The sequence below is a fragment of the Panthera uncia genome (genome assembly GCF_023721935.1).
Source record: "Panthera uncia isolate 11264 chromosome B3 unlocalized genomic scaffold, Puncia_PCG_1.0 HiC_scaffold_1, whole genome shotgun sequence".
Classification (NCBI taxonomy): Eukaryota; Metazoa; Chordata; class Mammalia; order Carnivora; family Felidae; genus Panthera; species Panthera uncia.
This window is the reverse complement of record NW_026057582.1, coordinates 102,485,627-102,508,432: the sequence shown is the minus strand read 5'-3', so window position 1 is coordinate 102,508,432 and position 22,806 is coordinate 102,485,627. Positions and strand designations below refer to the sequence as shown.

The 22,806-nt window shown below is 43.9% G+C and overlaps 1 protein-coding gene across 1 annotated transcript in view; it reads right to left on the bottom strand.

The window, feature by feature from the left end:
* Positions 1-22,806, bottom strand: part of TLN2 (talin 2) — a 438,163-nt gene that overhangs the window by 109,132 nt on the left and 306,225 nt on the right. Inside the window, exons 26-32 of the mRNA XM_049613732.1 lie at positions 21,939-22,073; positions 19,870-19,998; positions 17,352-17,454; positions 7,369-7,577; positions 6,163-6,282; positions 4,949-5,146; positions 3,753-3,892 (exon numbers count right to left, since the gene is read on the bottom strand). Coding sequence (XP_049469689.1) covers positions 3,753-3,892; positions 4,949-5,146; positions 6,163-6,282; positions 7,369-7,577; positions 17,352-17,454; positions 19,870-19,998; positions 21,939-22,073 — 1,034 coding nt within the window. The remainder of the gene's footprint in view (positions 1-3,752; positions 3,893-4,948; positions 5,147-6,162; positions 6,283-7,368; positions 7,578-17,351; positions 17,455-19,869; positions 19,999-21,938; positions 22,074-22,806) is intronic.

The window sequence follows — 22,806 nt, the reverse complement described above, 5'->3', positions numbered from 1 at the left end:
AAAACAGCAACATCAGACATTTCCCTTCCTTAAGCGACAGTGTCCTTAAGAAGGTGAGAAAGAGCCCCCAAATTCCACCTGTGCATAGTCCCTGGTCCTTCTCTGCATAAGGCATGAGAATTAAAAAAAATAACAATGTAGTTTGTCTCTCTAGGAAACCAAGGTGATTGCAATCTGGTTGGAGAGGCAGGATAATGAACAGATAAGGCACAAAGAAGGTGAGCCAAAGGAAGCAGGGATGGGGGTAGCACGTCAGACAGGATCCTGAACCTCCCAGAGGCCAGATACACTTTGGGCTCGCAGGCAGCACTGACAGAGGACACAGGTTCTTCAAGGAAGGGAGAGCTCCAGGGAGGCCACAGCAATCGGAGAAGTCAGGCCTGAGTGAGATCCGGATTTGGAAAAAGGAAACAGAACATTCTGGAGGAGACCAACACACGGCCTAGTTTATATTTTCCTATTTCATAGTGTGGAAGTGCTGCTTGCTGGGTGATCCTTTTTCACTGTGTCTGGAGACAGGAGGAAGCCTGCCTGGCAGGAACCTCAAAACAAAGGGCAGCCCAGGAAGAGGAATCACTCACAAAGTTCTAAGAAACCCTCAGGGGACAGGAAAGCAGCTGAAAGACTGGCTGGGTCCCAAAGCTGGCAGTGGTGGGCGTAAAGTTTTCTCAGCTGGGAGTTGTCCTGGACAGGGTGACTGTGGTGTGAGCAGTGATAGAGGGGAGGTGCTTAGAGGTATGATGTTCCCTCCACCTTTTGCAACTGCAACCTAGTTTTCCCTTTCTTTGGCTAAGTTCAGGGAGCATCAGACCAGCCCCTGGTCAGGGAAAAAGCTGATGAATGATTGACAAAGGGTTTCCAGCTCTACCCAATTCATCAGAGGAGAGTCTGAGCTCACCAACTATACAGGAAGAAGATAAACAAACTGGGCACTGAACAGAAAAGGACTTCATCCCCACTAAGCATCAAAAACCAAAGGACTGGGCTCCTCAAATGCACCTGGGCTCTGATGCAGAATGGAGAACAAAGGAAAAGGTCATACTCAACTGCTCTTCCAGAGAAGAAAGAGTCTGGAGACCATAACGAATACAGGATTCAAGGTTGCTGACCCAGGAGCAGGACAGGACTGAGTTGGTCCAGGTCTGGGTCCTCACAATGGCATCTTTGGGGCTACTGTGTCATCCACATGACACACAGGCAGGGCTTGGTGTCTCAAGAATAGGGAGGGCAGTGGCAATAAGATACGTGGTTCTTAACTCCAAGGGCACTTACATGCAGGGTTTTTGCCAAGTCCAGATGGAAGGGGGTGAGCATGCTGTGTGTGTGTGTGCCCTCTGCCCTAACTCTACCAGGGCCATCCCGTTGTATTCACGGTGTGAGCCCAGCATCCAAGGCTGGACCTAGCCCATAGCAGGCATCTGGGAAAAATCTGCTAGCTGAATGAATGAATGAATGAATGCATGCACCCCAGCTGTGCAGAGCTTTACCTCCAAAAGGGAGCTTGCCTGACTCAGGAAATCTGGCAGGAAGTTTCCACTGGGAAACCTCAAGGAGCACAGCTTCCCAACATGTGCCACAAAGCCAAGGACAATGTGCCAGCACAATCATTTCATGTGATGGTTTTAAAGCACGTACTTGGCTATGAAACCATCAGGCTGGGAACTCCCTGTCAACGCTGAAAGCCAGGACAGAGGCAAGGAAAGCTTTATCACCTGGTCTCCGGGGCCCTTCCTCAATGTCACCACCAGGGGGCCTTCAGACCCACAGAGCCAGGACAGCGGCAATATTCCTTGAGGGCCTGGGTTTCCTTCCTTATCTGGCTTTCAATTTACACTCTCCCCTTCTTCCCATAATTTAGGAAAGTGAACAGCGCGTTCTAAGTTGGAAACTATAATTTTGAAACGACGCAAAAAATTGAAGATAATGAAAAACGTCTGAGTTCGGATACCTGGAAACATCAGTTGCCTTATCCAAAGGGTCTTTGTAGGAAAAAGAGGAATCAAGAGAGGGTTTTATATGAGAAACAGCTGCTCAACAGAGGAGCCATCACTCCTTCCTTTCTCATCCCCTGCCTTCGGAGGGCACTCACTCACTGGCACAGTCACAAAGCCTAAGATGGAGGTGGGGAGAGGGGAGGGTTTTTTTCCCACTCCTAGTGGCTCTCACTATAGTTTGAAGCTAAAGTATATACACCTAAGGATAAGTGTTTTCAAGGGAAATTCTCTAAAATTATCTAATTGCCTCACCATCTGCCAAAAAAAAAAAAAAAAAAAAGCACTACAAGCCAAGAGAGGACAAGACAGGTTTTAACCATTATCACCAAGATACCTTAATACTGAGAATGGACAAGAACCTAAGGATGATGTAGCACATACCCCCATTTTGCAGATGGGAAAGTTTAGGCAGGTTGAGCACTCCAGCCAATGTAACCAAGCGTGCCAAACATTCGAGCCTGGACTAGAATTCAGCTCTGACTCTGAACTTAGCTTGAAGAGACAGGCACTGAGCACCCAGGAGAAAGACATGAAAAAAAAAACAATAAGCAAGCAAGCAAAGTCAAGTTTAAAAAGAAAAACTGAGAAGTAGAATTCAAGCTATGCATTTTAAGAATCACTAATCTTCGGGGCGCCTGGGTGGCTCAGTCGGTTAAGCGTCTGACTTCGGCTCAGGTCATGATCTCGCGGTTCATGAGTTCAAGCCCCGTGGCGGGCTCTGTGCTGACAGCTCAGAGCCTGGAGCCTGTTTCAGATTCTGTGTCTCCCTCTCTCTCTCTGACCCTCCCCTGTTCATGCTCTGTCTCTCTCTGTCTCAAAAATAAACGTTTAAAAAAAAAAAAAAAGAAAAGAATCACTAATCTTCACATTTTGAAAAGGCTTCCAATTATGCTATATATTCTAGTTGCCCACATCTCATCTGTTCCTGCTGTTAGCTTTCCTGTGTATCAAGCTATGTCAAGGAATGCTACGAAAACATGCGTGCCTACAGGACCAGAGAAACATGCAACACCCTACTCTCTTGGTTCAGGAAAATGAGTGTGGGTTTGCTTACACAAAATCTGCCTGGGCTGTCACTGCACTTTCTTCACATACCAGCATTCAATCACCCGTTAGGGAGCCACAGTGGCCGTAGAACAGATGTTGTATTGTATTAACCGCTTCCTCGGGTGAAAACAACGGGAAAGCAGGACACGGACAACATCCCGAACTCAGGCTCACGTTTTAATATTTCTCCCCAAACAATTTACTCCCACCCCTACCCCATTCATCCTAAACTGGAGCCCTTCTGCAAGCGACAAACAGATTATGTTTAAATCCATCTAATTAACATCAATGCCAGGCACATAGTAAGCGCTCAAGAAATGTTGAAGGCGTCGTTGGCTGTTGCGGGCTTTTTGTACTTTGCAATATTTTCTCATTTTTTTTTCCAGTGGGCATATATTACATTCATAATCCCAAAGATACGACACTACTTTAAAAATGTCTATTTAAGCCATCATGTTTATAAATCAATGGGGGCCTGAAGCCTAAGCAAGCTGAAAGGCTGTAGAAGACAGAAGACCTCTTTAGTGGGGGAAAGCACATGAAAATAAGCCAGTTTAATCAAATGCCAGAGTCACGACTCTACCTCTGACAACAGAGAAACAGCACCTCGTCTCTGTTCAGCGACAGAAGCGCAGCAGGATGTCAGGCACGGCTCTACAACAGTGACATTATTTAAGCACACACGAAAGCACATTCTGTTTCCCTTCTTACCTTGCGGCAGCAGCCAGGAGATTTTTTGCATTGGGGGCTCCTGGATCTACAGAGAGAGATTTGGCAGCTAACAACAGCTTGCTGGATGCCATAGAGATATTCTTGAGGTTTCCAATCACTTGGATCTGGTCTTCTTTTGTCTGGAAAGTCAAAAGGAGGCAGAGTAATTAGGGACTGTCCATTTCTCCCGGGAGGCATTCAGAGAGCCAGGAGTACCATGTTCGAATGGAAGCAAGTTATGGAGACTGCATGTAGCCCGGTGAGTCTGCAGAGGCCTGAATGGTCGAGACGGTGCCCAGTGTCTACTCTCCCCCAAACAGATACCCTGACCAAGATGCACGCAACAGGACAGAAATCCAGCCCCAACTGGGTCAGCAGAGAGCTGTGCTGTCTCACAAGGGCAGGCATTAAAAGTGGGGGAGGGAAGGAGAGAGAGGGAGAGAGAGCACATGCACACCAGCTCACAGACCAGGCCAGGATTCCAGCATCCCGCTCAACAATGCTGGAGTTGTCGAGCAGCTCGTACATCTCGGCCTGGCACAAACGACTGCCACTGTCTAGATATTCAGAGCTGACTGCAGCCTAGAAGTTCCTGACTTGAGAGAAGTCTCATTTCTCACCTGGCTTACTTACCACCCGAGAAATAACCATTTGTAGATAACACAGCAAACAACACCCCGGGGTGTCTCCTCTAGGCAGTTCACAGGAGCTCAAGAAAAAACAGCTTTGCAAGCTGACACCAGACCAGTCATGTCCCCTTGTTCTGAACAAGGGTTTTATCTGTTCATCTCAAGGAGGTAATTTTTAATCATTCGACACTTAGCATCAGACACAATCTCCTCAAATGGGCCCAGTGAACCTCAAACACAAGATTTCTCACCATATTATATGACCTATGAAGCACAGGACACAGAGCTGCCCTCCCTGCAAAAAGCAGAAATAAACCATGAACGCTGCTGCATGATCGTGGGAAAAGTTATCCGTCATCTCTAAGAAGCATTTCACACATAAGCTAATAGCATCTTTAGGAATGCCAGGCCTGTGAGGTCACAGAGTTTCCTAAGCAGCAGAAAGAACGCATCGGTGTGGTCTGCTGACAGGTTCCCTATTCCTGTTTGTCCAGCGGGCCCTCAAGGGTGAACAGTCCATCAGAGGACAGGCGAGGGTCAACCCCAGTCAGCCACCGCCACACTCACCTGAGCCTGGCCTGCCATCTCGATGCCAGCATCCAGGAATTCATCGAAATCATCACTGAACTTCCCAGAGGCTGCGGCCAGCTCTCCGCTCTGGCCCCGGGAGGCATGGACCACTTCCCCAGCAGACTGGTTCAGATCAGCCGCAGCTTGGTTCAGTTCACTCTGGGCCTCCTGGAAAGGCTTCGTGCTTGGAGGTAACTGCAGGGGGAAGGAAGGCATGCTCCATAAGAAGTTTTACTTTGCGTGGTGGAAATAAGGAAGGCGCCATGGAGGGAAGGAGGGCTCTCCAGGGATGCATTTCTGAGTCACCTAAATGAAAAGGCTCTGGTCTGAGCCCACCTATGTGAAGTATGACCTGTAACATACCAACGTTATTTCATTCACTGAAATTTACTTGAACACCTAGTCAATGCTAGACACAGTGGATTCGAATATGGTCTATCCTCAGGGGCTGTGGTCTCCTGAGTAGCAGAGCTAGGACTGACACGTGGGCAATCTGACTCCAGGATCCATGCTCTGAACCATCACTCTATTTCGGATGGAGCCTCTCAAAGCTTTAGCTTTCTAGAACACAAAAGCAGATGCTGTATTAAACCTCAAATCCTATTCTTCCAAACTAATAGCCACCAATGAGTAACCTTTGCTAACACAGCTTTTACGTGGACCAGAAGCATCACTGGCGGAATTGCCCTAAGTTCCAGAGAGGTTAGGGCTAGGCTCTATGAGTCACACTGCATACGTGGCTTGATTAGCTGGTATGTGCCAGGCACCAGGCAGAGAAGGGATGGATGAACCAAAGGCCCCCACTGAAAGGGGTGCCCAAAACAGCAAACAGGCTCCAAGGTGCAGTTCCTTAGACAACTTGCTCTCTCGGTGAGTTCTGGACACACATGTCCCTCCACCACCTGCCTGTGACTGCCTGTGATGTCCTGATAACAAGTCAGATGATCACATAACCACCTTTCCTGTTTTCACCGGGAGGATACAAGAGCAAACAGCAACAAGGACTCAAAGCAAAAGTCAACTTGAAAAGCTCCGCCTGGGAACTTTGCTCATGGAAAAGCCAAACAAGGAAAGGCAAATTGAGAGGAAAAACAGGACTCCTAAAATGGAGGTTAGCTGCTCTGAGACCCCATGGAAAGGAGAAGACTCCTCTCATACCTACGGCGAGCCCAGTCCCCCAGGTGCCCCTTCTCAATGCAAAAACCTCTCACCGAGTCCACGAGCAGCTTCTTGCTGGACTCGCCAATGCTCTTCAAGGCCACGTCCACATCCTTCTGGCCAGGGAGACAATTCACGCAGTTATTCAAGGAGTGCGAGACGGCTTTGGCCACCTGAATACACGGAGGGAGAAAAGGTCTGTAAGAGAGTAGTTTCAGGGCTAACACTTGTGCAGATGTGCTGGGAACCAGCAGTGACAGTGTGCAGAGCTGAAAAGGATCAGGAAATTATCTGCCAGCATCCAGCTGACACTGTTTACCATTCAATCACCTCTTCTAGGCCTCTCACTGGGGTTAACATCCTGTCTTGGCAAAGGGTCTGACATGCTGATATAGTACATCTCGTGCGCACCCCATCACCAGGCTGTTACAGCTCTGTGACTCAAACACAGAACTCTCTAATATTACATCAGGTTCTACCACAAAGATATCCACTACCAAAAGAAACACAAAGAGCCCCCTTCCTGAGAGCCCTGTGGAGGCCACCAAAGTGGAAGGAGGCCTTGAATTCTTTGGGTCGCAGGCAGGCCTGTGGCTGATTTCTCTCTGTGACACACAGGTGCCATCACCCCCACACCTCACCCTGCTCAAGGGCAGGCGGGATGCTCTGAGCACTTCAGACTTGAACTTGGAGCTGCCCTCATGCTGCCTCTTTAGAATGTCCAAGGACTTGCTGTATGTACTGTTCTGTATCCTTAGGCAAAGGGTAAGGTTTTTGGAAGTGGGCTGTGTCGTGTCTTTTAACCTAAACCATCTTCCCAGTTTCCTGTCTAGAACTTTGCCTAGATGGTCTCTAGCCCACAGGTTTCATTAGGCAGGCAAAGACTCATCCGAAGAGGCAATAAAGGGAGTATAAAACTTTGAGCGGACCCACTAAGTTGACCTACCTCACCTCCTGGACTAGGAAGAGGAATGTATTTAAGCACACCTGGGCCCCAAGCAAACAAGCCACGCGTCCTGGCTCCCAAAGTTCCAAGGACAGATTTCAATAAAGGCCCCCACACTCTCTGTTAACTCAGTTGAGCAGATCTCATATGACAGGGGCTACCAGGCCAAGGTTAAAAAGTGGGTATCGCATATGGCCAGCATGGTTATACTATCTGGGAAGGTCTTGAAAACACCCATCGTTGAGCAATGTTCACACCCGGAAAAGAGTGACCACCTTAGTGATGACCGCAATTGCCAATTCCGGGGCCTCACCTGGGCTAGTCTCTGCTGACTCTCAGCATCCCCAGGTGCAATCAGGGCCTGCTTGGCTTCCTGGATGAGCATGGCTGAGCCCTCCATCACGTCTCGGGCTGAATCTAACATGGCATGCGTAGCTGCAGGGTCACTTGTGGATGCGGCCACTCCACGGGCAGCCTGGGCCAGCGTTTTCAGAGCTTGGGCTGTCTCTCTTGCAGCCACCCCTAGGGATAAAATGCCACCAGACTTTCTGTTAGACTCTATCTAAAAGCCATACTTTATTTGAAAGTCAGCCTCTAGAGCACAGCTTCCTAGAAAGGAGAAGACCCTCTGACAGTGTGTGGTCCAGGTGGGCTCCAAATCACTTTTTATGAAACGTGAATTGCTATGCTTCTCGAAAGAGCAGCCCATACCACCAGCTCTGGGCCAATCCAAGAGACATGTTGTAACAAGTGGCAGGCTAACAACGATTTCTCTCTGGTTCCCATCACACACTCTGCTGTGCGTGTCCACGGACCTGTAACGCCAAGTGCATGGGATCAAGTACACAGATGGACCACTCAGATGCACTTTTCTTCCCAATTGTTTTTTATCGGGCATGACTTAGATACAATCAAGTGAGCACTCCACATGTGCAGCTCAGTGAATTTTTACGTATGTTTACAGCTACATAGCCACAATGCAGATGGAGACAGAGCATTTCCATCACCTGTCCCCTTCCTTGGTCAATAACCTCTCACACTAGAAATGATCACTCTTCTAGTTAGGCTAGTTTTATCTGTTCTTCAATCCCCTGTTGATGGAACCACCAATATGCTGTGTCTGGTTTATTTCTCTGCCAGAATGCTAGGAGTTTCATCCGTGCTGTTATATTCATTCCTCTGACTTGATATGTAGTATTTCATTGTGCCAATTCACCATTTGTTTATCCTCTCTTCTGTGGGTGGACATTTGGACTGGTGTTTAGGGATACTATGAATTAAGCTACCAAGAAAGTTCTTGTAACTTTCCTGCATTTCTTTCATGTATGTAAGTGGACATAGGGAATCATTTCTCTTGGATATAACCTTGGAGCGGAATTACTGTGTCTTAGAGGAAGTTTAGCTTTAGAGGACACCACAAAACCTTTTCAGAATGGTTTTACTATGACGCGCTCCACCAGCAATGTATGAGAGTTCCAGGTGCCCTACATCCTAGCCAAAATTTGCTATTGTCAGATTTTTTTATTTTAGCCATTCTGGTGGGCATATGATCGTAGCTCACTACGGTTTAACTTTTATATCCCTAAGGAGTAATGATGTTGAGTACTTTTTCATATACTTAGTGGCCATCTGTATATCTTCCTTTGGGAAGTGCCTGTTTGTCTTTATTTATTTTTTACTAATTTTTATTTTTCATTAATTTTTTATTTTTTAAATATTTATTTAAATAACGAGAGACAGAGAGAGACAGAGAGTGAGCAGGGAAGGGGAAAAGAGAGAAGGAGACACAGAGTTCGAAGCAGGCTCCAGGCTCTGAGCTTTGAGCTATCAGCACAGAGCTTGATGTGGGTCTCGAGCTTATAAGCTGTGAGATCATAACCTGAGCTGAAGTTGGACGCTTAACTGACTGAACCACCCAGGCACCCCTGCCTGTTCATCTTTAAACTCACTTCTAAGGATGATGGGATGTGGAGATCAACTATGAATATAAACTAGTTGTTAAAAATTATAGTACCATCTGCCATAAAATGGACACGAACGTTCCTACATGGCACTGAGGGCCTGGCATAGCCAAGCAGAAGATGAAGGCTAAAGTGCCAGAGCATGTAACAAGAGAACCTGGACACCCTGAGAGATGCAGGAGAACCCACCTTAAAGCCGATCTCACCAACTCCTTCATAGAGGAGGTCTAGCACTGAGGGGTATCTTGTCTGTGACACACATTCAGAGGCAGTGCCGGGGCTAGATCTGAGGATTCTTAAGCTTCTGGGTCAGACTCTCTGCACAGTGCTCTTTGGGGTAGAGAACTAGGAGGGATTCTTGCTGGAACATACACCATCTGCGTGAAACTGACACACATCAGTTTCTCTTGCGCTCAGGTTCGAGGTGACGATTGTCTAAAGCTTCAGTGGGATGGTCTCTGGGCACCTCTGAAGGGGGCCTTTACCAGCCGTGGCTTCTGCTGCATCAGCAGAAGCAGCAGGTGGTCGTCTCCTTATGGAGGATGAGGCGCCATAATACAGTAATGTGTGAGGCCCTGCATCCATAAAACAAGGCAACTTTGCAGCGCGGCAGACTTGCGAATCTGTAAATATTTAGTAAGTCACACAGCTGGGACATAACTCTACAATCTAATCAGGGCAAATTACAAAGTTGCCAATCCACCGTTTATCACCCGGCACTTCTGAATGCAACGTGCGGTATGAAAGAATTTTAAACAAAGTGTTTTTTTTTATGGCAAAGGGGAAGCCCAGAAGAGAAAACACAAAGATAAATAAAGCGAATGTGAAGGAGAGAAACAAGTGGAGTGGAACAGTCAATTCCTTTTTATGTTTAAGCTTCTGGCACAGGGTTGAAGGATGCCCTTGCTCAGAAAGGCACCAGATGTGGTTAAGGCCTCATCCACCTCTGGCTCTGCAGCTGATTAGCTGTGTGGCCCAGACTGCTGCCTTTTCCCTCAGGGCCTTGGTTTCCCACCAGTTTTAGGAGGCTGAGATCACTGCTCTGACTGTTGAAAATTCCAGGCTGTGATTTCTCGACATATCCCCTTGTCTTCCCATTTATTATATAGTCTCCTGAGTCCATTTCTATTTGAGCTATATACGACTTTGAGAGAATGAAACATTTATCATGTACAATTAGAAAAGTCACATTTATGCAAAAATCATTTACTGAAAAACCTTTTACAGACCCAGACATTTTTTTTTTTTTTTTTAAAGGCAGAAACCAGAGGAGCTGAATGCCAAGAGCTTAGGCTAGTCTATCCCATGTGTTTTCTGCTGAGGAATCACTATGAAATCTCAAGGCACCTCAGGGATCCTCTTAGGAGGAATCAGGTTTCCAAGGAAGAGGAAGCTACACCATCAAAGGAATGGAACAAGAGGCCAGGAGCCCGATGAACATCTACGGCTATATACGGCTTAGTTCACAGCAACATTCTCGATGGTAATGATGACATTCATCAGGGTCAGGTCTGCAGGCAAATACCATCCTCCAAATAAAAATGTTCATATAGTCCAGAGTACATTACACAGCCAGAATTGCCAGTGGGCAACACAAAAGCAGACTACAGTCTCAACGACCACAACGCTTTGAAGACACAAATTGTTTTTACGGTATTCTTGCTATCTGGATCTTAAATTATGTTCAGGAACAAGCATTAAGAAGATTCCTCAGTGATCAGCGATGCAGTGAAATTCTCTGTAATGGCAGCCACCGCTGATTAGAATTCATGTAGGTTGTGTGTAGACAGCAGTAGATGACAAAGCAAACTCACAGGGTAAAAACCTGGTATGCCACAGGTTTTTAATCTGTCATACAGGATCTGAAAAGAGGTCTATATGCCACCATATTCAGCCAAGCAGAAATGTGGTTTGGATACATTTGGATAGCAGCCCAACAAAAACACATCTGTGTTAGAATCTAGCCTAGCAGCGGCTGAGACCCAGGGAGACGCTGTCCACACATACGTTCTCTCTCCTTCCTTACCATCCGTTTTCGAACTTACGAGGACTTGCCTCCAACAAGAAGAGTGACCCTGTTTTTCCCAGAGCCAATGGATGCTTCCCCTAAGCCTTTCTCTCAGGCAACTTTCTGGGTAGCAATTACCTCTCTGGCTCTAGACACCTCCCTTTCTCCAGGTTTTCTTGCTCTTTCCAAGGCTGCACATTCTAACTTCTTTCAAGCATCTCCTTTGCTGCTTAGCCTTCTTCTTGTTAAATATTTGCGTTATCCAGAGTTACTTGTGATAATTTTTCTTGCTCTACCACTCCCTCTCGGCAAACTTGTTCATATTTCTTCAGTTTCAATTGTTATCATTGTAGTCAACAGTTAAGAAACATCGTCTCCAGTCCAAACTTCTCTACTGAGTTTCAAAGGCAAATATCTAGCTGCCTAATGGGCACCTTGACCTAGAGATGCTTCAAACTGAATACATCTATAGTTGAATCTGGCATCCCTGAACTCCAGCCCCCACCATGCTTGCCCATGGCCCTGTGCTTCATTCAGCTCTCAGGCCAAACACTTGAGTGTCCATGTTGTTTTCCTTACTTCCATCCCTGCCAGTCCCTGACCAGTCAACCAACAGCTGTCAGGTCTCTTTTTCTTTTATTCATCTGTTCATTTCTTCTGCAGGCCACTCCCATCTCTCAGGTGGATGAATGCAGCAGCATTCACCCTCGTCTTCCTGCCTCCAACTTTGTTTCCCTCACTTTATCTGCATAGGAGAGGAAGGGCAACCTATTTAAAAGGCAATCTAAACTGTGTCCATGGATGAAAACTCTTCACTGTCTTCACATGCTCTTAAGTTTTAAATTATTTAAGGTGGCTTACGAGGCTCTTTAGGAGCTGACCCAGTCTCCCTTTCCATCCTTAAGTTTTTACTCCTCTCCTGCTTGCCTTTTGCCTGAACCCTCCTCAAGGTCACTTGGTCAGTCTTTTCTCTTCCCTTTGGGACTTGATACACACTGTTCCCACCCCCCGAACCACCCATTCAGCGCCTGCCAAAACTAAATGGTGCTACTTCCAGGCTATTTTCACACACAGACTAGACAGTCTGTCATCCTAGATGTTATCAGTATCAAATGATGGAACCTATAAAGGAGTCTTCCCTCCATTAAAGAGGCATTTCATCAGCTGTACCAAGCTTGGCAAGATTCCAGAAAGGTGTAGAATTTCTTGAAGCTTGTATCTCCCATGTACCCTATGCCTTGTAAGAATTTATAAATACTTTTCCTTCTCCTTGAACACTAAATGAATGCTAAACAATCCTTAAAACCCTGATCAGGTGGCCAGTTCTCTTTGACAGCTTCTCTTACTCTCCCATTAGGACAAAATTCTTATTATTGCAGGTACTGTATTATACTATGGAGAACTCTTTTTGCACTCCTATTTTGCTCTGTTTTTAAAGTAATAAATACACAGAGTTTTAAAAAAATCAAAGAGGACCTTGGTTATCATAATGGCAGAATAACTTATTGCACATAAATTCCCCCTCATTGGAAAAATAATACAAAACATCTATTTGATGGCAGTGGAGAGAGACCAAGGCACTAAGAGGAATAAGATTTTATTTTATTTTCATTTTTTAAAAGATTATTTTGAGAGAGAGAGAGAGAGAGAGAGAGAGAATGAGAATGGGGGAGGGGCAGAGGGAGAGAGGGAGAGAGAGAATCCCAAGCAGGCTTTGCACTGTCAGTGTGGAGCCTGATGTGGGGCTCAAACTCACGAACCTTCAGATCATGACCTGAGCTGAAATCAAGAGTCTAGTGTTTAACTGCCTGAGCCACCCAGGCATCCCAAGAGGGACAAGATTTTAAAGAGAAAAAAAGCACAGAGAGGGAGGTACAGTGCCACTTTTCCCTTCAAGGCATTCCTTAATTTGTAAACTGTTGCCCAGGAGCTGAGCAAAACTTCCTGCAATCTCATGGGGCTGGGAGAATTAAAAAGGACAGTTGTGAGCCCATGAAAGGCAATGTCCCTGGTAAACATCACAGATGCTTTGATGGGATGCACAAAGGGCTATCCCATAAAAAACAAACTGGAAATAGACCACACAGTTTCCAATCAGCTCAGTCCCTGCCCATATTACAGTGATCTGCTTAGATGTTCACTACATGCCAGAAACAAAGAATAATCCTCTGTAGGGAAAAAAAAAACACAATTCAGAGCCTTAGACCATCTCTTCAATTTAAAGTATCCATGTCTAGCATTAGATTAAAAAATATCAGCAACAGCAGGAGGGAAGACCAACGGCTGAAAATGGAGAAAAATGACAATGAATACAGGCCCACAGGTGATCCAGATATTGGAATTACTGGACCAGGACTTTCAATAACTTGTGGTAACTATGTTGAAGAAATTAGATGGCAAGATAGAAAATTTCAGCATCCAAAGTTTGGGAAGTGCAAGAAAACTATCAAGAGGCTTTTATCAAACTGAAAAATAGGACATTTCAAATTGAAAACTCAGAAGAGGCTAAAAGCAGAGTAGACACAGCTAAGGAGAGGAACAGTGAGCTGCAGACTCATCAAAGGAGAATGCTGAGAAAAACACATGGAGAAGAAAAATCACAGCAAACATGGGACAGAAGAAGAGGTACGCTAAACAGTGGAAATGCCCCACATATACAGTAACTGGAATCTTCAGAGAAGACAGAAAAAATGGGGCAGAATCACTACGTGAAAATACAGTGCTTGAGAGATTTCCAAAACTGATGTAAGATAACAAATCCCATTCTCAAACAGTACTAAAACCCAAGGCAGGATAAACACACAATAAAACTTCTTTCATTCAAAAAGCTAGTAGAGGTGCAAAATAAAACCATATTACCTTTACAACAGGACACTGACAGCTGACTTCACAACAGAAATCAAGAAAGCCAGACGACAATGGAATAACATCTTCAAAGGGCTGGCATAAAATAACTGCCAACTTAAAATCTTATAAATGAAATTACCCACCAAAAATAAAGGCACAACACAGGTGGATGCAGACAAAAATGGACAGAATTTGTTACCAGTTGACTCGTACTAAGGCAAATGAAGGGACTTCTTCAGGCAGAAAGGAAATAATCCCAAGTGGAGGCACATGGGAGAAGCAGGAAGGAACAAAGAGCAATGGAAGGGGTAAATATGGGGGTGACTCTAAATGGATACTGACCATATGAAACAATATGGAGACTGTATTGAGAAGACTGATATATCTGTGTAATTAAAACACACAAAAATGACAATAATGAATGAGAGGGAAGAAAGGTGAAGGGAGTTCAAGTGTTCCAAGGTTCTTGTACTGTCCAGGAAGAGGTGAACATACTAACTTATGTTAGACTTCTAAAATTGTAGGATAGTCAATGAATATACAACTAACAAGCTCATCAAGGGCAGACAGAATGTAACAGATACATATGAATCTGAAGAAAGGCAAGAAAGGAATCCAGAACAGGTAAGACATTCAGAAAACAAACAGTAAAAGGCTAGATTAAAATCCCAATACATCAGTCATTACATTATAGGTAAATGGAACAAAGAGTCCAGCTGAAAAAAAAGATTGTTGCATCAACAACCCCTCCCTCTGCAAAACAGAAAATACATGATGCTTATAACATACCAGTTAAACAAAAGCATATAGCAAAGTTGACAATGGGACAAAACAGATCATGCACACCCTAATGAAAACAAACGCACAAAACTATATACATAAAACTATAAAACAGTATTAAAAAGAAGATCTAAGTGTAAGGACAAGACATATTCACAGATTAGAAACCTCACTAATATAAAAAGGTTCCTTATCCCCAAATTGATTCAATGTAACTCCAATTTAGAAAAAGGAAAAAATAAGTAGGTCTTTTTGGGGAGTGGAAACTGACAGGCTGATGGTAGAATTTGTTTGGAAAGGCAAAGGGTTAAGAATAGTCAGCACTTAAAGTCAGAGGACTTATATAATCAGATATTAATACTTAGTATAAAACCGCAGTAATTAGCAAAGTGTGGTACTAAGGTAGGGAGAGGCAATTAAGTCATTGGAAAAGAATCTAAAGATCAGAAACTGATTCTCATAAAAGTTCCCTTAACTAATGACAGAGAAAACTGAAGACTTCTGGGGATATGATGGTTGCTTCAACAAGTGGTATGGGATACACCACTTGTGTCTGCTCACATACAATACTCAATTTTAGATGGATCGTACTTCTACGTATAGAAAGTAAAACAACAAAGCTTCTAGACAGCGACAGAGAAGAGTACTTAATGATTCTGGAGGTAAAATTTTTGCAAAGGACACAGTTACTAACCTTAAGGGAAAGAGTTGTAAATTGAACTACATTAAAATTGTAAAAAAACCTATTCACCAAGGAACAACATTGAGAGTGAAAGGTAAGCTCCAAGATAAAAGATACATGGAAATGAAAAGGACTTCCTACAACAAATACAAAGATAAACAAACATGAAAAATGCAACTTTGAGTTATTTTTGAGAGAGAGAGAGAGAAAGGGAGGGAGGGAGAGGGAGAGAAAATGAGCCAGGGAGGGGAGAGAGAGAGGGAGACACAGAATCCGAAGCAGGCTCCAGGCTCTGAGCTGTCAGCACAGAGTCTGACGCGGGGCTGGAACTCAGGAACCATGAGATCGTGACCTGAGCCAATGTCGGATGCTTAACGGACTCAGCCACCAAGGTGCCCCTCAAGGTTTTTTTTTTTTTTTTTAAAAGAGCAAAAGACATGAACAGGCACTTCACAAGATATCCAGATGGCCAACTAGTATATGAAAAAATCCTCAATTGCACTGCTTTTCAGGGAAATAAAAATCAGAACCATAATAGGATACTACACCCACTCAGCAGAATGACAATGGCTGACAACAGAAAGTGGAGACAAGGATGTGGACAGCTGGAACTTTCATACACCACCGCCCGAAGGAAGGGAGCTAGAGCCAAGCACAGCCTGGCACTCAGCAATTCCATTTCTAGGTATCTATTAAGAAAATGCTTATTTATGCCCACTAAACAGCATGTCCTAGAACTGTCTACAGCTTTACCCATCAAAGGGATCAAGTCTCAAATAGGTATGGTCATCCATTAAATATTACAGGAAGCAACAGAAATGTAAGAACTGCTGCCTACATCACATGAATCTCACAACGTAATGCCTGAAAAGACAGTGAAGACACAAGGACACATCTGCATGATTTCCTTCATAGTTACAAATAAGCAAATCAACTAATGCTGTTACAAGTCATGGGTGTTTACCTCTGGGAGACAGGAGGGAATATAATGAGGGGCAGGGAGCAGAAGGCACATGTGGGTGTTGAAAATGTCCCATTACTTGAGCATGGTGGTGATGTTTTGGGTGCGTTCCATTTGTGATAACTCATGAAGGTCTACATTTAGGACTTAACGCTCTCTTCTAGATGTATGTTATACCTCACTAACAGTGTGTGTGTGTGTGTGTGTGTGTGTGTGTGTGTGTGTGTGTGTTCCAAAGGCAAGCAGTACTACCGTGTAACAAAACCAACTATTTATAACTACTCCTCCCCATCCCAGAGTTCCCCATTCCTCTCCTAGAACCACTTCAGCTCTTTGAGCTTTTTTCTGACACATTTTCTCTTTCCAATAATGGGCTTATAATGAAACTTCTTGATGTTTCCATTTGAGGTAGCTATAGACTTCCTATTAGGTCTTTTTCCTACTAGGGAGATGTTTCCTTATATCCTGGTGTTTTTCCTAGAGCTGATAATTACACAATCTGTTTCTTATACAGACTCCTGTTTAAGGGTGTCTCCTGCCTTTGGGGGTAACTGGTGCCTCCAATAACCAAACCTTCCCAGGGTTTTGCAGTACAAATCAGCTTGTTTCTTGTTGGCTGCCCTATCCTGGGAGGCCTTTAGTTCACTGGCTCTGTCTGCTACCACTCATCTGCCTCCTTCCATGTTTGAAAATTTCACTGAAATCTTATTGTCATCTTCTTTTCCTCTTTTTTTTTTATTCCTTTACTTTACTGGGATTTCAAGAGTCCCACATAGATAGTTCCAGAAGTTTATAATTACTGTTTGCTTATAGGCTAGTAGGGGTGATCCACAAATAGTTTGGAGTGATCATATTGGATTCGTCTTATATGAAGCCTATTAACAGTATGACGCCTAGTAACAAGCAAATGGAAAGTGCTTGAAAAATCTGTAAATCGCTGTTGAAAAACAAAGTCAGGTTCATGGTCAAGTCTATGAACACCAGCTGCTGAACCCCTCAGCCCACACCCAGGAGCCTGCACCTGGCCACAGGGAATTACAAAAAGAGTGAGTCTCACCTGTGTAGTGCTCATTGCCTTGCGCAGCACAGGTTAGGAGCTGAGCCATGGAGGAGCCCACTGCCTTGGATGTACTTCCCAGGTCTTGAGCACATTTTTCCAGCTATAAGAATATCCAAAGGGGAAGACAGCTTAGAAGAAAAGAAACATACACTGAAGTCTTAGCATAAAAACAATGCACATCAAACGTGGGCCTTAGCTTTTCCCCCCCTAATACCAGTAATGCTGAGTAGGGTCAAAGAGGGGAAAAAGCCCATGTTTCAGAACAAATTTGGGTTCATGCTCCTGCCCTCTACTTTCTTCCCCCACATGCTAACTGTGAGAGATTGGGCAGGTAACTGAACCTCGCCATGCCTTGGTTTCCTAAGGAGATCCTAATGCCTAAGCTCAGAAAGTTCTCAGAATCAATGTAGGTACTCAACAAATGGTAGCTATTAGCATTATGCCTTTAGAAGCTAATTTAGAAAGTCTGCAACAAATCCTTAGCGAGAATTAATTATGCCTTGGCAGGAAGTAGGCAGTCATCCAGTGGTACCACCTTCCTGGTGTGTGGGACCATTAACGTTGTTAATTTCAATCTTTATACTTTGAGGAGTGCTAACCAGAAGGAAATGCAATAGAAAGAGAGGTTTGCCGTGGTAAATGAGATTATGAAAATGGGCGAAGTGCTTGCTTCCCGTGAATAGCACATCATGTTGCTTTGTAAAATGAATAAATAATTCAAAGAACAAAATTATTGAAGGTCCAGGGTATAGATAATTATTTGATTACTAGATGAGGACAACATTTTGGAACAGAACCTCCAGGCACACCGCAAGAGTGCAGAAAGGCATCAGAGAGCATGTGCATTTTTTAATTCCACAACATGCTTCCCGAGAGGCAGTGCCTTCAAATAAAAAAGAGCCTGGTCTATTGTAGCCAACAATGTGTTATAATGCTGCACACACATTCCTTTGGGGCAAACAATTTTCTTAAAAATTACATCGTGTTTGTTGCATTCTAACTGACCAGTTGATTTACATAAAAGGCAGGATTCCTGTCATGTCAGCTTCTCTTGGGCTCCCTGGAGCAAGCGTTTGTAAAGGGTCATGCGGACCACATTACAAAGCTGCTGGCCCTACAGCCAGTCCTGACTTCATCATTAGCTAGGCGACCTTAGGTGACTTAACTTCTCTGAGCCTGAGTTTCCTCGTCTTTACTACTTCGCAGTAGCTTGATTTCACACATATTTTCTGAGGGCTTCGTAGGTACCAGGCATTGTTGCATGGTGAATTTGGTGCTTTTTAAGTCTCCTTCTATTCCACAAGTTTTCAGTTCACCCAAAGAGCAGCAGTAGTCAAGAGTAGAAGCTCTCAACATGAGCGATCAAAAGCGTGGGTTTTTGAGTCCTATAGGTCTGCATTCAAACCCTGGTTCTACCACTAGCTGATAGATACCACACAGAATAGTGACAACCCACCTCCACATCTCTGGTTTCTCAGCTGTAAGACGGGATTAACAGAACTCGCTCATTAAGGTTACAACTAGATTGATTTTGTGTGTATACAGCGCCTATGAGGTACTTAATAAATGGTGGTATTTATTAGCAATGTTCAGTAATGTGGAAAAGGAGGCACGTACAAACGAGAAGACCTGGTAAAAATCTTAGCCAAGAAAACCCTGACAGGCCTCAGGAGGTACCATAACATCATCAAATTAGATCTCTGTTGCCATCATTCCACCGACTGCTGTGACTGTACTGTATTAAAGTTCTTTGTCATTGTCCATCCTGGTGACTTGCACTAACGAAATGTTTTTTCAAATGACTATTGAAAGTATTTTCTGTGTCAGCCTTAATGACATCATTGCCATCCATTTCATAGATAAAATATCTGAGACACAGAGGAGATCCAAGACTTACCTAGAGCTAGTAGAGGATATAAGCTGGAGCTAGATGCTAGAACTCCTACTTTTTTAAAATTTAGTTTATAAATGTTTATTTATTTTGAGAGAGACAGTGCAAATGAGTGTGAGCAAGTGAGGGACAGAGGAAAGAACCCCAAGCAGGCTCTAAGCTGTCAGCAAAGAGCCTGATGTGGGGCACAACTCACAAAACCTGAGATCATAACCTGAGCTGAGCTAAGAGTCAGGACCCTTAACTGACCGGCCCAGGCACCCCTAGAACTCCTAAATTTTAAAACTAGCTCCTCTAGCTGCAATGGACATTCTTCTTAAAAAATGCTGTGGGTTCACAACATGGGACTAAAACACTAGGATGTGTCTTGTTTACGAAAAGAGTAATGATCATTAACAGACACTTGTTCATCCTCAGCCAAACCCCAAGCCACACAACCATTACCAGAGGCCCCTTCAGGGCCATCTTTTACTCAACCCAGTGCTTAAATATGGGGCTATTTTAAGGCTTTGCCTTCAAAATGTCAGAAATTCAAGCACACCAACTCCAGCTTCTAAAAATGCCTCACCATGATCATACCATAAGGCAGAGTCCCACCCCCAGGGGGCTCCAGCATTTCCTTACCGTTTCCCCTGGAAGGGGTTTCAGTTGACTCTCCACAGCAGCCATCTTGGCATCCTGCAGTTCATTCTTAAGTGTCTGCACGGTGCTCAGAGCTGAGTCAATTTCCATCGGACCACAGGCTTCATGGGCCTGTCAACAGAGTTGGGAATACGTGTACCAAGGCTGCCGAGGAAAAGTGTCCCTAGTACTTTGCAATGTACAAAATGCCTTTCTGGATGTACCCAGTGATTCTCCAACACTGGCAACAGGAAGCAAGTGGAGTAAGCGTTTCCTGATAGCACTTCCAGCCTCACTCAGGACCACAGTCCTAACGTCCCGAAATAATCAATTATGTATGCTTCATAAGTGGATATACTTAAAGTCTCCTGGAAGCTATTTTGATATGAAATGCATTTGCTGCTCAAACTAAGAGGATCCTTCTTCACTGTGTCCGGGTTCTAGAGACAGAGCACCACGCACAGTACGTGACCACAAAGAGACTTGAGAAGCATGTGGTAAGTGAATGAAGAAGGAATGAGTGAATGAACCCAGGACTATCGGGACAAGGCTTTTTCCACCTTATTGAATCTCTACAAATTTCTAGACTATAAACCATTACTTTTCCATAGTGAAGATCACTAAAGATTTTTTTACCTTAGTAATTGTTTTAAGAAAACTATTTCATTCTCTTGATTGTTTAAAATATTGGTCTTCAAATACTTTGATCAAGCCCCCCCCCGCCCACGTTAATAAATTATATGTGTATAATTATTGCTCAGTATGTCAAATACTGGTAAATCTTAATTTCTTTTTCTTTTCTTTTTTTTTTAGATAATAGTGCCAACAACAGCAGTAAACAGTCACTGATTGATTGCTATGTGCCAGTATTACAAGGTGGGGAAACTGAGGCACAGAGGGGCTAATTAACTTGCTGAGGTCACCAAAAATTAGTTGATGGCAAGGCCAGAATTTGAATGCAGGTAGTTTGATTCCAGAGCCTATACTCCTAACCCTTACACTATATAAAACAACGTATTTAAAAGCTCTCAGTATCTTCCTCCCCAGTGGACAGTCTCGCTTGAGCCCCACTTTGAGGCTCATTGCTCCAGAGCAGTTGAGGTATGGATGACTCTAAGGCTCACTGAAGAAACTTGTAAAATGTACAAATTCAGGCTCTATGTCCAGGCACTCTTATTCAGTTGCTCACAGGTGAGGCCCAGGAACATGCATTCTGAATGCTCCCAGGTGACTTCAGCACAGATGGTCCTTGGACCTCTGGTTGAGAAACACAGCTCAAGATTTTTTTTTTTTTTTTTTTTTTTAACTGAGTATTATCCTAAAGCTCTGGAAATTTTTCTTTGGTGATAAGGCACACTGTTCATATCAAGAATTCAAATCAGCTTCTAACCTTCTTCCCTTTCTCATGTATGAGGCCTCTTGTTTCTATAAAGGGATTGCTACAGTGAGGAAAAATGACTTCATGCCAGAATTTCATGCTAATAACACATCAAACAGTACAGTACTGAGGTCTATCGGTAAGTAAGTCCTAGAGACAGAAACTTACTAATCCCTTACTCTGTTCTGTTGAGGACCTTGTTAAGGTGAATGCTTCCATGTAAGGTGTAAAAAGATTTCAGGGCAAAAAAGATACTATAAATGACCCCCCTGCCCTGCTCCCTGGAGTAATTTTGCTGCCTGAATAGTTGAAGTTCACAAAATAATACCTGCAAGACGCAATCACTTATTGTGGCCTAGAATTTACCTGGCACCAAGAAACTGATGACTCCCTGTCTCCCTTAAGGTTGTGAAACATGGACCATTGCTTGTCCCAGGGCATGGGAGCGGGGAGCATGTAACCTACAATAGTTTAACGCAAGTCATGTGTAATTGGAAAGTGATAAACTAAGTCTAGGCGACAGTAGCTAAAAACCGTAAAAGCGAATCCCCATCAAGCAAATGGAACGGACGCCTCTGCCAGGAAACATGCCCAGCCGTGTTCAGGTCCTGGGTCATCCACAGGTCACACCCAGAAGTAAGGCATCTAAAGCTCCATTCCCAATGAGCTAACTGCTGGGACAGGGTCCACTTGCCTTCTGCGAGGCGGTACGTAGCTCTGCCAAGCTGGTGGCAAGGTTCTTGGCACATTGGCTCAGCTGCATGGCTGCAGCCTGGTCGCTCACAGTGGGCACCGCGGCTTTGGCGGAGGCCACCATCTTGCTTCCAGGCTGTAAAGGGAGGAGCAGAAAGTAAGACGACACCTGAGCAGCAAGAGTCCGAGAGCACACACCAAACAACAAAGCCAGAACTTACTTTCCTCTATGACAAGGAAGAGTAAAATCATCTAGACTATCCCGGAAAATTGCCACCCCAATTCTAGGGTCAGGACATTCTAAGAATGTTAAAGAAAAAAAAAAAGAAAGAAAAGAAAGAAAAAGAGAAAGAGAAAGAAAAGAGAAGGAAAGAAAAGAGAAAGAAAGAAAACAAGGAAAAGAAAGAAAAAGAGAAAAACAAAGAAAAAAAGAAAGAAAAAGAAAGAAAACAAAGAAAGAAAAAGAAAGAAGGAAAGAAGGAAAGAAAGAGAAGAAAAGAGAAAGAAAGAAAGAAAGAAAGAAAGAAAGAAAGAAAGAAAGAGAGAAAGAAAGAAAGAAAAAGAAAGGAAGGAAGGAAGAAAAAGAAAGGAAGAAAGAAAAAAGTATGTGTCATTGAGAGGGGGCAAAATTAGGATACTGGCTTGAAATTCCCATTAAAACAGATTGCAGAGTTTATTAAATACATTTCTTTGTGTTTCTTAGAATAGCTCTTTAATCTGTGTCTGAAATATACCTAACAGACTACTTTAAAAGATATGGGCAGACAAAATAAAACAAAATGACCTGTCACATCACATCTCACTACCTAGAATATAATTTCACTATGCATGGATGTCTATGTGCATGCATATATATCTTCAAAAATAAG